The sequence below is a fragment of the Epinephelus lanceolatus genome, chromosome 11 (assembly GCF_041903045.1).
Source record: "Epinephelus lanceolatus isolate andai-2023 chromosome 11, ASM4190304v1, whole genome shotgun sequence".
In the NCBI taxonomy this organism is placed as follows: Eukaryota; Metazoa; Chordata; class Actinopteri; order Perciformes; family Serranidae; genus Epinephelus; species Epinephelus lanceolatus.
Window position 1 is genome coordinate 45,432,839 of NC_135744.1, and position 14,225 is coordinate 45,447,063.

The following is a 14,225-nucleotide window of genomic DNA, read 5'->3' on the forward strand; positions in this document are numbered from 1 at the left end:
GGCTCAAAACTCAGTTATGTCTCCTTTTCTCCTCTCCTTGTCTCCTTCTGTCCCCTCATTACCATCTCCGGCCTGTAGGAGGCAGTGAAGGATCCTGGGAGAAAGAGCAGCGCCTCCTGTCTCCTCTCTCTTCAACTGTAGCCCCTCCTCCTGGTTCGGCGTCTCTACACCTCAACACTCTGCAGCAGCACAGCTCGCTATTGGCAAACCGTAAGTCCCAGCTCTGCTCTGATTGGATGACTGAGTGGCTCCTTTACCGTTAGCTTAGCATTGTAGTACCAAATTATTTCCTGTCATCCACGTTTCTTTGTGACTCCGCCTCCTCAGGTCTGTCAGACTTCCCCTTTATGGTCATGCCACACCCCCTCCTCCCTGTGGGTCTGCCCCCTGCCAGCGTCGCCATGGCGATGAACCAGATGAGTCAGCTGGGCAGTTTGGCAAACATGGCCGCTGTGTCACATGTTCAGATAGAGGAGAGCAAGGTGAGTGCAAGCTAACAATGCTAGTGCTAATGCTAACACTGAGAATGCTAACAGGGCTAATGCTAACATTAAGAATGCTAACAAGGCTAATTATAACATCACTGACCCAGATGGTGTTGTGGCTAACACTGCTAAGGGTAGCAGTGCTAATGCTAATATTGTAATTGCTAACAAAGTTGTTTCTAAAAGTTGTATTGCCAACTGTGCTAACAGCATTAATATTAACAGCCCTAATTTTAACAGTGCTACCACTAACATCAATTACTGCTACTGCTAACAGTGCTAATGCTAATAGCTCCAGTGTTAGCGGTGCTAAGTGTACTACTGCCTATTCTAACAATTCAGCACAAATTCTACTGGTAAAGAAAAATTAAAAACTGCTAATAATAACAACACTAATGCTAACAGTGCTAATGCCTTTTGCACTTAAACAACAGAAAGATAGTCATGAAAAACAGCTGCTGTCACCGCTAACCTAACACATGCTAACAAAAAGAATGGTAATGCTAACATTGCTAATGCCAACAGCGCTAATGCTAACAGCTCTAATGCGAACCATCTCTTCTCTGTGTTCAGGAGTCTCCTCCAGGAAGCCCCTCCCCCTGTCTCTCCCCCAGTGATGATGAGCTCTGCCCCCAAGACCCAACCAGCCAGTCACCTTCCAGAGCATCTTCATCCTCCTCATTAACACCTCCTCCTCCAGCACACACACCGGAGCTCGGTCAGCACACGCACACACACACACACACACACACACACACACACACACACACACACACACGTTCATGTTCTGTAGATACACTGAACAAAAATATAAACGCAACACTTTTGTTTTTGCTCCCATATTTCATGAGCTGAACTCAAAGATCTAAAACATGTTCTATACACACAAAAGACCATTTCCCTCAAATATTGTTCACAAATCTGTCTAAATCTGTGTTAGTGAGCACTTCTCCTTTGCCGAGATAATCCATCCCACCTCACAGGTGTGGCATATCAAGATGCTGATTAGACAGCTTGATTATTGCACAGGTGTGCCTTAGGCTGGCCACAATAAAAGGCCACTCTGAAATGTTCAGTTTTATCACACAGCACAATGCCACAGATGTCGCAAGTTGTGAGGGAGCGTGCAATTGGCATGCTGACTGCAGGAATGTCCACCAGAGCTGTTGCCCGTGAATTTAATGTTCATTTCTCTACCATAAGCCGTCTCCAAAGGCATTTCAGACAATTTGGCAGTACATCCAACTGGCCTCACAACCGCAGACCACGTGTAACCACACCAGCCCAGGACCTCCACATCCAGCATGTTCACCTCCAAGATCGTCTGAGACCAGCCACCCGGACAGCTGCTGCAACAATCGGTTTGCATAACCAAAGAATTTCTGCACAAACTGTCAGAAACCGTCTCAGGGAAGCTCATCTGCATGCTCGTCGTCCACATCGGGGTCTCGACCTGACTGCAGTTCGTCATCGTAACCGACTTGAGTGGGCAAATGCTCACATTCGATGGCGTCTGGCACGTTGGAGAGGTGTTCTCTTCACGGATGAATCCCGGTTTTCACTGTTCAGGGCAGATGGCAGACAGCGTGTGTGGCGTCGTGTGGGTGAGCGGTTTGCTGATGTCAACATTGTGGATCGAGTGGCCCATGGTGGCGGTGGGGTTATGGCATGGGCAGGCGTATGTTATGGACAACGAACACAGGTGCATTTTATTGATGGCATTTTGAATGCACAGAGATACCGTGACGAGATCCTGAGGCCCATTGTTGTGCCATTCATCCACGACCATCACCTCATGTTGCAGCATGATAATGCACGGTCCCATGTTGCAAGGGTCTGTACACAATTCCTGGAAGCTGAAAACATCCCAGTTCTTGCATGGCCAGCATACTCACCGGACATGTCACCCATTGAGCATGTTTGGGATGCTCTGGATCGGCGTATACGACAGCGTGTTCCAGTTCCTGCCAATATCCAGCAACTTGGCACAGCCATTGAAGAGGAGTGGACCAACATTCCACAGGCCACAATCAACAACCTGATCAACTCTATGCGAAGGAGATGTGTTGCACTGCGTGAGGCAAATGGTGGTCATACCAGATACTGACTGGTTTTCTGACCCCCCCAATAAAGCAAAACTGCACATTTCAGAGTGGCCTTTTATTGTGGCCAGCCTAAGGCACACCTGTGCAATATTCATGCTGTCTAATCAGCATCTTGATATGCCACACCTGTGAGGTGGGATGGATTATCTCGGCAAAGGAGAAGTGCTCACTAACACAGATTTAGACAGATTTGTGAACAATATTTGTGAGAAATGGTCTTTTGTGTGTATAGAAAATGTTTTAGATCTTTGAGTTCAGCTCATTAAAAATGGGAGCAAAAACAAAAGTGTTGCGTTTATATTTTTGTTCAGTGTATAAACAAACAAACATGACTCAGCAGTCGGAGAGCTGCTTCCTGCTTCCTGATCCTGTATCCTGTGTGTGATGTCATCGACAGATGGAGACGTCGCAGAGCAAGAAAACAACTTTAAGAAGGTTGTGAGGGACAACGGTAAGAGACGGACTGAGGGGACACAAACACAAACATGTCTGTTATTCATGAACAAACAGTGACTCTGTCTGCGTCACATCTCTTCACACCTCCTCTGTGATCACTCCTCATCATCCACTGATCTGACTTCTGATTGGAGGATGGAGGAGTGATGTCACAGTGAGGTAACACAAAGTCTTTGATCAGATTGACACACCTGTGTGTGATGAATCTGTGGAACGCTGCAGCTCAGACATCAGTTTTAAACGTCCGATGTGATGATGGACGGACAGACCAACAGGCCAGAGACAACAGACGGTTGATCCACGACTCAGATACTGTGTGTGTTACAGGATTTTGCCTGTGTCTTTGTGAGGACTCTGGCCGAGGTGATGTATTCTCAGATGTCCTCACTACGCAGGTCTAACACCCACACTGGTCCTCACAAAGATACAAAACATATGATAATACACACACACATACACACAGATCTTGAATAAAACAGGAAGTTCTTCTCCACCTTTAATAAAACGTCTTTAAATATTCAGGATGCTGTTTGTTGATTAGCTGAAACTAAAACACGTCAACAACAAACGTGTGTTTACTTTGTTTCTACCTGCAGATGACAGCATGTTGCCCCTCCCCCTCCCCAAACCGACCAATGAAAGGCTGCCTCTCACCTCTCAGCCGCTGTCTGTCAACAATGCAAACCCTGCCTTCACTCCATTCCTGTTGGCTGAAGGTCTGTCGTCCATGGAGACACTGCTGACCAACATACAGGTGACAGAACTACCTGAAATAACACAGAGAGTGTAGAGATGTAGAGACAATAATGTAGAGACAATAACAGAGACAACAATGTTGAGACAATAATGTAGCGATGGTATTGTGGAGACAATAATGTGGAGACAGTATTGTGGGGACGATAATGTAGAGACACTAATGTAGAGACGATAATGTAGAGACAATAACACTGAGATGATAATGTAGATACGGTATTGTGGAGACAATAATGTAGAGACGATAATGTAGAGACAATAACACTGAGATGATAATGTAGATACGGTATTGTGGAGACAATAATGTAGAGACGATAATGTAGAGACAATAACACTGAGATGATAATGTAGATACGGTATTGTGGAGACAATAATGTAGAGACGATAATGTAGAGACAACACTGAGATGATAATGTAGATACGGTATTGTGGAGACAATAATGTAGAGACGATAATGTAGAGACAATAACACCGAGATGATAATGTAGATACGGTATTGTGGAGACAATAATGTAGAGACGATAATGTAGAGACAATAACACCGAGATGATAATGTAGATACGGTATTGTGGAGACAATAATGCAGAGACAATAATGTAGAAACAGTAATGTGGAGACAATAATGTAGAGACAGTAATGTGGAGACAATAATGTAGAGACAGTATTGTAGAGACAGTATTGTGGAGACGATAATGTAGGGACAATAATGCAGAGACGATAATGTAGAGACAATAACATCGAGATGATAATGTAGAGACAGTATTGTGGAGACGATAATGTAGAGACAGTAATGTAGAGACAGTAATGTGGAGACAATAATGTAGAGGTGATAATGTAGAGACAATAATGTACAGGAGATAATAGACGGATGGTATCACAGAGACAATAACATGGAGACATACAGATGATGATGGATTTATCAAAAGCCTTTGATACAGTTGATCGTAGTATCCTAATATCCAAACTTGTTCGTTATGGTTTTCAGGATATTGTTATCCATTGGCTTAGAGATTATCTCAGCAATCGGCAGCAATGTGTTTGTATAGAGGGTATGAATTCCAATAGAACTGTGGTTTCTTGTGGTGTACCACAAGGTTCAATTCTTGGGCCTCTTCTGTTTTTGATTTTTATAAATGATTTTGCTGTACAGTTTGATACTGCTCTGCCCATTATTTTCGCTGATGACACAAACATAGTTTTTTCACATTCTGACTTCGCTTCCCTGATTAAAGATGCTAATACTATACTTGCACAAACCTCAAGATGGTTTCAGATGAATAGGCTTTCCTTAAACATCAACAAATCCAATTATACACATAAACATAAAAAAATTCAAAACAAGACTCTAAATTATTTATCAATGACATTGAAATTAAACAGGTCTCTCATGCTAAATTTTTAGGTGTTGTTGATGAAGGCCTTACATGGAAAAGCCATATTGAGCTTGTGTGCAAAAAATTATGAAGTCTTATGGCATAATTAGAATGATTTCTTCTTTAGTGAATCGCTCCTGTAATTCATAAGGCTTGCCACTATTTCTACTCACACTGAACCATCTGCTCCTCTTTTTAGGCAACTTAAGATATTATCAATTTTTGATATTAATGTGTATCAGACATGTATTTTTATGTTTAACTGTATTCAAAAGGTTGATTATTTTCCTGCTGTTTTCCATATTTTTTTCATACCAAATTCCAGTATTCATTCATATCCTACCAGGCAATCAAAAAATATTCATTGTCATTTCTCCTGCACAACATTAGGTCAGTTCAGTATAAGATTCAGAGGTCCTACAATATGGAATTCAAAACCTTCTATGATTAAAAACTGTTCCTCTGCTCCACTGCTGAAGTCCAGGCTTAAATATACGTTGCTAGGTGAATAACTTTGTGCTTTTTGTTACTGTCATTTTGTGTTTGCTGTTTTATCTTGATTTGTTTTGATTATTATTAATGTTAGTATTATTATCATTATCATTATTATTATTGTTATCTCTATGTTATGAAATTTGTTTGGATGTTTTTTATTTTCACTTTGCTTTAGGCTCTTGTGTTGAATTGGTGATGTACTGTATTTAAGGAGTGGAGGCCCCATATAGGCCCATCTGGGTCTCTTGCCTCTGCTCAGCACCTTTATTTTGTGATGGTCAGCTTTTTGTTTTGTTTTTCTATTGTCTTGTGCAATGGTGCGAAATAAACAAATAAAAAATAAAATAAATAATGTACAGTCTGTAATGCACTCCAAGTGTCTAGGTGGACCTCCAGTCCATTGGTTTGTCCCATCAGGACGTCTCACGGTGAGTCATCAGTCTGTGTGTCCTCAGGGTCTCCTGAAGGTGGCGGTGGAGAGCGCTCGATCTCAGGACAAACAGAACCAGCTGGAGAGGAAAGAGTTAAAACTGGAGCTGGAGCGGGAACGAGACGCAAGACAGACGCTCCAGAGACAGCTGAGCTCCGAGCTGCAGACACGAGGTGAGACAGGTCGCTGCACAGGTGAGACAGGTCGCTGCAGACATGAGGTGAGACAGGTCGCTGCACAGGTGAGACAGGTCGCTGCAGACATGAGGTGAGACAGGTCGCTGCACAGGTGAGACAGGTCGCTACAGGCATGAGGTGAGACAGGTCGCTGCACAGGTGAGACAGGTCACTACAGACATGAGGTGAGACAGGTCGCTGCACAGGTGAGACAGGTCACTACAGACATGAGGTGAGACAGGTCGCTGCAGACATGAGGTGAGACAGGTCGCTGCACAGGTGAGACAGGTCACTACAGGCATGAGGTGAGACAGGTCGCTGCACAGGTGAGACAGGTCGCTACAGGCATGAGGTGAGACAGGTCACTACAGACATGAGGTGAGACAGGTCGCTGCACAGGTGAGACAGGTCACTACAGACATGAGGTGAGACAGGTCGTTACAGACATGAGGTGAGACAGGTCGTTACAGACATGAGGTGAGACAGGTCGCTACAGACATGAGGTGAGACAAGTCGCTACAGAGGTGAGACAGGTCGTTACAGACATGAGGTGAGACAGGTCGTTACAGACATGAGGTGAGACAGGTCGTTACAGACATGAGGTGAGACAGGTCGCTACAGACATGAGGTGAGACAAGTCGCTACAGAGGTGAGACAGGTCGTTACAGACATGAGGTGAGACAGGTCGCTACAGACATGAGGTGAGACAAGTCGCTACAGAGGTGAGACAGGTTAGACTGTAACTCATTGTAACAGACACTAAATTAAATAAACATAATTAACGCTGATTCAGCATCTAAATCTTTACTCTTCCGCCCTCAGAATGTTTTTAGGTGAATATTTCTACAGAAACAGTTCAAATATCAAACTGTTCAGATTTTTTGTTTCTTTTTTCAACATTTTCCACTTTTTGAAATATTGTGTTTCTCCCTCCTGCAGGATTATTAACAAAAAACATTTTTTCTTTCAGTTCTCTTAAATGAACTTTCAGCTCCGACAGTGTCACAGTTCAGTTCATTTTCAGCAATGTTCAGTTTTTTCCGCTCTCAGCATTCACACACAATATATGCAGGAACTGCATCGTCTAGTTATTATTATGGTCTGTCTTGTTATTACGGTGTGTGGTCATCAGTGTCGATCCAGAGGAGGCTGAAGAAGGAGAAGAAGGCGAAGAGGAAGTTACAGGAGGCGTTGGACTTTGAGTCACGGAGGAGAGAGCAGGTGGAGCGAGCGCTCAAACACACAGGTGAGTCCTCTGACTCTTTTATTTCTGTACTCGACCAAAGACTTCAGAAAAACTGCATCTGAACTTTTGTCCTGACGTCTGAGGTGTAGAAGTACACAGTAAAAGTACTCTGAGGTGTAGAAGTAAAAGTACTCTGAGGTATATAAGTACACAGTAAAAGTACTCTGAAGTGTAGAAGTACACAGTAAAAGTACTCTGAGGTGTAGAAGTAAAAGTACTCTGAGGTATATAAGTACACAGTAAAAGTACTCTGAGGTATATAAGTACACAGTAAAAGTACTCTGAGGTGTAGAAGTACACAGTAAAAGTACTCTGAGGTGTAGAAGTAAAAGTACTCTGAGGTATATAAGTACACAGTAAAAGTACTCTGAGGTGTAGAAGTACACAGTAAAAGTACTCTGAGGTATATAAGTACACAGTAAAAGTACTCTGAGGTGTAGAAGTAAAAGTACTCTGAGGTATATAAGTACACAGTAAAAGTACTCTGAAGTGTAGAAGTACACAATAAAAGTACTCTGAGGTGTAGAAGTAAAAGTACTCTGAGGTGTAGAAGTACACAGTAAAAGTACTCTGAGGTATATAAGTACACAGTAAAAGTACTCTGAGGTATATAAGTACACAGTAAAAGTACTCTGAGGTGTAGAAGTTCACAGTAAAAGTACTCTGAGGTATATAAGTACACAGTAAAAGTACTCTGAGGTGTAGAAGTACACAGTAAAAGTACTCTGAGGTATATAAGTACACAGTAAAAGTACTCTGAGGTATATAAGTACACAGTAAAAGTACTCTGAGGTGTAGAAGTTCACAGTAAAAGTACTCTGAGGTATATAAGCACACAGTAAAAGTACTCTGAGGTGTAGAAGTAAAAGTACTCTGAGGTATATAAGTACACAGTAAAAGTACTCTGAGATGTAGAAGTACACAGTAAAAGTACTCTGAGGTGTAGAAGTACACAGTAAAAGTACTCTGAGGTGTAGAAGTACACAGTAAAAGTACTCTGAGGTGTAGAAGTACACAGTAAAAGTACATGTCTGTGTTTTAGACGCAGTGATTCCTGAGAACGAGCCGGAGAACAAACAGCAGGAGAACTCTGCAGCTCAAGGTAACAACAGTCACACACAGCTCAAATATAAAGGACATTATACTGTAGATGAAACAGCTGAGAACAACAGCAGGTGGCGCTGTAACGTGGAGGGTTAGATTAATATCCAACACGTCCTCCAGTATCATCAGACAGCTCTGGAGAAAACACCACTGTGTTTTAATAAGAAAAAGACGTCTGCAGGAAACACTGAGCTGCAGACAGGAAGTCAGTGACATGATGTCACTGATATGATGTCGCTGACATGATGTCGCTGACATGATGTCACTGACATGATGTCGCTGACATGATGTCACTGACATGATGTCAGTCTGAGTCTGAACATTCAAGATTTAATAACGACAAGAGAAACACAGCATTATTCTTAAATAGATTAATTTAAAATAAATGCCTGTGCTGAGATCAACAACAGAGAAGAATCAACAGCTGACAGAAAATTAATCAACAGTTGCAATAAACGATTGTTTGTCCAAATATTTTGTCCTGAGCTGACGTGACCCTCCAACATAGAATTTTAAAATTCACTGTTTGATGTTTGAAAGTCAAAACTTTTTCACTCTTGTCATGCAAACATTTAGTAATATTAAAATGAATTTAATTATTACTGTTTTAAGATCATATTTGGTTTCGTCACACATGATGCGTCCAAGGACCGTCAGACGTGAAAATCCAATGATAATTTCTGTTGTTACAGTTTCTGACTGTGATAACAGAGACATGTTTAAAACATGCCTGTGAAACCCTCCACAGGCAGATTTGAGGCACTGTTTCACCGTTTCTTTACAAAGCGTCCAAAACTTTAGATAAATAAATAAATTTGAAAAATAATGAAATCATCAAAAATTTTAAACGGAAAAACCCCAAACATTTTTAAGAAAAAAAAAAATCGGCAAAAACTTTAAAAGGTAAACAAAAATCATCAAAAATGTTAACGTAACGATATGATAACAGGAAACATGAACAGACTGAGGAGTCTCTGTCACTTTAAATACTTCCCTCTGTGTGTGTGTGTGTGTGTGTGTGTGTGTGTGCGTGTGTGTATGTGGACTGTGAAATTGAATCAACAGAAACAATCAGAAACTTCACAGCAGAACACACACACACACACACACACACACAGACTGTTTACACAGCAGAGTGTGTGTGTGACATCATAATAAGATTCATTCATCAAAGCAGCGACGTGTGTTTGTGTGTGTGTGTGTGTGTGTGTTTGTGTGTGTGTTTACATGTGTGTTCCTTGTGTTTCTTCCAGATTCAGTTTGATTTTTACCTTGTTATGTGTTAAATGTTATATATGTTACACAGAGATGCATTAATATATTTTAGTCACAAAAAGACTCTACATGGGATGTTTATCTTGTTATCTGCAGGAACAGATGAGTTCAGCTCTGTTAATCAACGTGTATGACACATATGAATATGACAGCAGGGACAGTTGAACGTTTCCACGGCAACGAGTAAAACAGTCTTGAGGGCTGTCTATCAGCTGCTGCAGTCTCTGCCCTCGCAGACTTTACGTGATGACAGTAAATACGTCACACTACGTACAACTGAAGTCCGCGAGGGCTCAGTCTGCAGGTCCAGAGGGTGGACATTTGGATTCATCCTGACAGACAGAGCTCTGGGTCATCCTGACAGACAGTACTCTGGGTCATCCTGACAGACAGAGCTCTGGGTCATCCTGACAGACAGTACTCTGGGTCAGCCTGACAGACAGTACTCTGGGTCATCCTGACAGACAGAGCTCTGGGTCATCCTGACAGACAGTACTCTGGGTCAGGCTGACAGACAGTACTCTGGGTCATCCTGACAGACAGTACTCTGGGTCATCCTGACAGACAGTACTCTGGGTCATTCTGACAGACAGTACTCTGGGTCATCCTGACAGACAGTACTCTGGGTCATCCTGACAGACAGTACTCTGGGTCATTCTGACAGACAGTACTCTGGGTCATTCTGACAGACAGTACTCTGGGTAGCCTGAAAGACAGTACTCTGGGTAGCCTGACAGACAGTACTCTGGGTCAGCCTGACAGACAGTACTCTGGGTAGCCTGACAGACAGTACTCTGGGTAGCCTGACAGACAGTACTCTGGGTCATTCTGACAGACAGTACTCTGGGTCAGCCTGACAGACAGTACTCTGGGTAGCCTGACAGACAGTACTCTGGGTCAGCCTGACAGACAGTACTCTGGGTCAGCCTGACAGACAGTACTCTGGGTATCCTGACAGATAGTACTCTGGGTATCCTGACAGATAGTACTCTGGGTCAGCCTGACAGACAGTACTCTGGGTATCCTGACAGATAGTACTCTGGGTATCCTGACAGACAGTACTCTGGGTATCCTGACAGACAGTACTCTGGGTCATCCTGACAGATAGTACTCTGGGTCATCCTGACAGATAGTACTCTGGGTCATCCTGACAGACAGTACTCTGGGTAGCCTGACAGACAGTACTCTGGGTCATTCTGACAGACAGTACTCTGGGTCAGCCTGACAGACAGTACTCTGGGTAGCCTGACAGACAGTACTCTGGGTCAGCCTGACAGACAGTACTCTGGGTCATCCTGAAAGACAGTACTCTGGGTCAGCCTGACAGACAGTACTCTGGGTCAGCCTGACAGACAGTACTCTGGGTCAGCCTGACAGACAGTACTCTGGGTAGCCTGACAGACAGTACTTTGGGTCAGCCTGACAGACAGCACTCTGGGTCAGCCTGACAGACAGTACTCTGGGTCAGCCTGACAGACAGTACTCTGGGTAGCCTGACAGACAGCACTCTGGGTCAGCCTGACAGACAGTACTCTGGGTCAGGCTGACAGACAGTACTCTGGGTCATCCTGACAGACAGCACTCTGGGTCAGCCTGACAGACAGTACTCTGCATAAATAAAATAAAATTGAGACAAAACAAACTAAAATAAATTAATGAACTTTTTTGTGCAGAGAACAGACCGTTCACCAAACCTCCACTGCTCTTCTGAGGAGCTGCTGATGAAGAGGAGCTGCTGATGAAGAGGAGCAGCTGATGAAGAGGAACAGCTGATGAAGCTGTACTGGACCTCCTGAAACATGGACAAATTAAAAACAAAAGAGGAACTAAACACTCAGAGTCCCATCAGCCACCTCTCTGTCTACTTCCTGTTTTTATTATTATTGTTATTATTATTATTATTATTAAAGAGGGCGGAGCCTGGTGTGAACAGGACTGGTCACCCTGATGGGGGAGGGGTCTACGTGACACATCACATGAACACCTGTGATGTCATCAGGTGACTCTTGTTAGCAGGGGGCGGAGCCACATTTTTTTCTCTACTGCAGTACAATTTTCTGTCATGTGTTCCTGTAGTTCTGGTCCCAGCTGAGGTCGGACCGTCTCTGATCACCTGCTGAGTTCTCAACAGAACAGGAAACACAACTTAACGAGCTTAACGAGTTAACAATCACAGTTTTGAACCCAGACCTCAGTAGTGACATCACAGAGTGGGCGTGGTCCTGAACATCTTAACGAGCTGTGGTCCTTATCGAGGCAGCGCTTACAGCTGATTGGTTGTTTTTATTTTCAGTGACCTGTACAGAGTTTATTACATCATCATCATCATGAGTTTAAAATACTAAATACTGAACACGTCTGAGTTGGTCATTAATTAGTTTGTGTGACAAGGTGTGAGACGAGGTGTGAGACGGTGTGAGACGAGGTGTGAGATGAGGTGTGAGACGGTGTGAGACGAGGTGTGTGAAGATGTTTGAGGAGAGGTGTGAGACAGTGTGTGTGACGAGGTGTGTGACAAGGTGTGAGATGAGGTGTGTGAAGATGTTTGAGGAGAGGTGTGAGACAAGGTGTGTGACGAGGTGTGAGACAAGGTGTGTGAAGATGTTTGAGGAGAGGTGTGAGACAAGGTGTGTGACGAGGTGTGAGATGAGATGTTTGAGGAGAGGTGTGAGACGAGGTGTGAGACAAGGTGTGTGAAGATGTTTGAGGAGAGGTGTGAGACAAGGTGTGTGACGAGGTGTGTGAAGATGTTTGAGGAGAGGTGTGAGACAAGATGTGTGAAGATGTTTGAGGAGAGGTGTGAGACAAGGTGTGTGAAGATGTTTGAGGAGAGGTGTGAGACGAGGTGTGTTAAGATGTTTGAGGAGGGGTGTGAGACGAGGTGTGTGACGAGGTGTGTGATGTGGTGTGAGAAGATGTTTGAGGAGAGGTGTGAGACGAGGTGTGTTAAGATGTTTGGGGAGAGGTGTGAGACGAGGTGTGTGAAGATGTTTGGGGAGAGGTGTGAGACGAGGTGTGTGAAGATGTTTGGGGAGAGGTGTGAGACGAGGTGTGTGACGAGGTGTGTGAAGATGTTTGGGGAGAGGTGTGAGACGAGGTGTGTGAAGATGTTTGAGGAGAGGTGTGAGACGAGGTGTGTGAAGATGTTTGAGGAGAGGTGTGAGACGAGGTGTGTTAAGATGTTTGAGGAGGGGTGTGAGACGAGGTGTGTGAAGATGTTTGAGGAGAGGTGTGAGACAAGGTGTGTGAAGATGTCTGAGGAGAGGTGTGAGACGAGGTGTGTTAAGATGTTTGAGGAGGGGTGTGAGACGAGGTGTGTGAAGATGTTTGAGGAGAGGTGTGAGACGAGGTGTGTGAAGATGTTTGAGGAGAGGTGTGAGACAAGGTGTGTGACGAGGTGTGTGATGTGGTGTGAGACAAGGTGTGTGACGATGTGTGAGACAAGATGTGTGACGAGGTGTGAGATTAGATGTGTGAAGGTGTCTGAGGAGAGGTGTGAGACAAGGTGTGTGACGAGGTGTGTGATGTGGTGTGAGAAGATGTTTGAGGAGAGGTGTATGACGAGGTGTGTGAAGATGTTTGGGGAGAGGTGTGAGACGAGGTGTGTGAAGATGTTTGGGGAGAGGTGTGAGACGAGGTGTGTGAAGATGTTTGGGGAGAGGTGTGAGACGAGGTGTGTGAAGATGTTTGGGGAGAGGTATGAGACGAGGTGTGTGAAGATGTTTGGGGAGAGGTGTGAGACGAGGTGTGTGAAGATGTTTGGGGAGAGGTGTGAGACGAGGTGTGTGAAGATGTTTGGGGAGAGGTGTATGACGAGGTGTGTGAAGATGTTTGGGGAGAGGTGTGAGACGAGGTGTGTGAAGATGTTTGGGGAGAGGTATGAGACGAGGTGTGTGAAGATGTTTGGGGAGAGGTGTGAGACGAGGTGTGTGAAGATGTTTGGGGAGAGGTGTGAGACGAGGTGTGTGACGAGGTGTGTGAAGATGTTTGGGGAGAGGTGTGAGACGAGGTGTGTGAAGATGTTTGGGGAGAGGTGTGAGACAAGGTGTGTGAAGATGTTTGAGGAGAGGTGTGAGACAAGGTGTGTGAAGATGTTTGAGGAGAGGTGTGAGACAAGGTGTGTGACGAGGTGTGTGATGTGGTGTGAGACAAGGTGTGTGACGAGGTGTGTGATGTGGTGTGAGACAAGATGTGTGATGTGGTGTGAGAAGATGTTTGAGGAGAGGTGTATGACGAGGTGTGTGAAGATGTTTGGGGAGAGGTGTGAGACGAGGTGTGTGAAGATGTTTGGGGAGGGGTGTGAGACGAGGTGTGTGACGAGGTGTGT

At 44.2% G+C, this 14,225-nt stretch overlaps 1 protein-coding gene across 2 annotated transcripts in view; it reads left to right on the plus strand.

The window, feature by feature from the left end:
* The window catches only part of LOC144464792 (dachshund homolog 1-like), a 58,833-nt gene extending 46,406 nt beyond the window's left edge, over positions 1 to 12,427 (plus strand). Inside the window, exons 4-12 of one of the 2 annotated variants that reach the window (XR_013492382.1) lie at positions 79 to 210; positions 328 to 482; positions 1,059 to 1,203; positions 2,988 to 3,041; positions 3,643 to 3,762; positions 6,123 to 6,270; positions 7,406 to 7,519; positions 8,562 to 8,621; positions 11,572 to 12,427. Coding sequence is in view for 1 of the 2 variants with exons in the window: in XM_078172709.1 (XP_078028835.1) it covers positions 79 to 210; positions 328 to 482; positions 1,059 to 1,203; positions 2,988 to 3,041; positions 3,643 to 3,800; positions 6,123 to 6,270; positions 7,406 to 7,519; positions 8,562 to 8,621; positions 11,572 to 11,609 (1,004 nt within the window). In the remaining variant the exon portion in view is untranslated. Of the gene's footprint in view, positions 1 to 78; positions 211 to 327; positions 483 to 1,058; positions 1,204 to 2,987; positions 3,042 to 3,642; positions 3,801 to 6,122; positions 6,271 to 7,405; positions 7,520 to 8,561; positions 8,622 to 11,571 lie in introns of both variants that reach the window. The other variant, XM_078172709.1, reaches the window with a different exon arrangement.
* Positions 12,428 to 14,225: the final 1,798 nt, after the last annotated feature.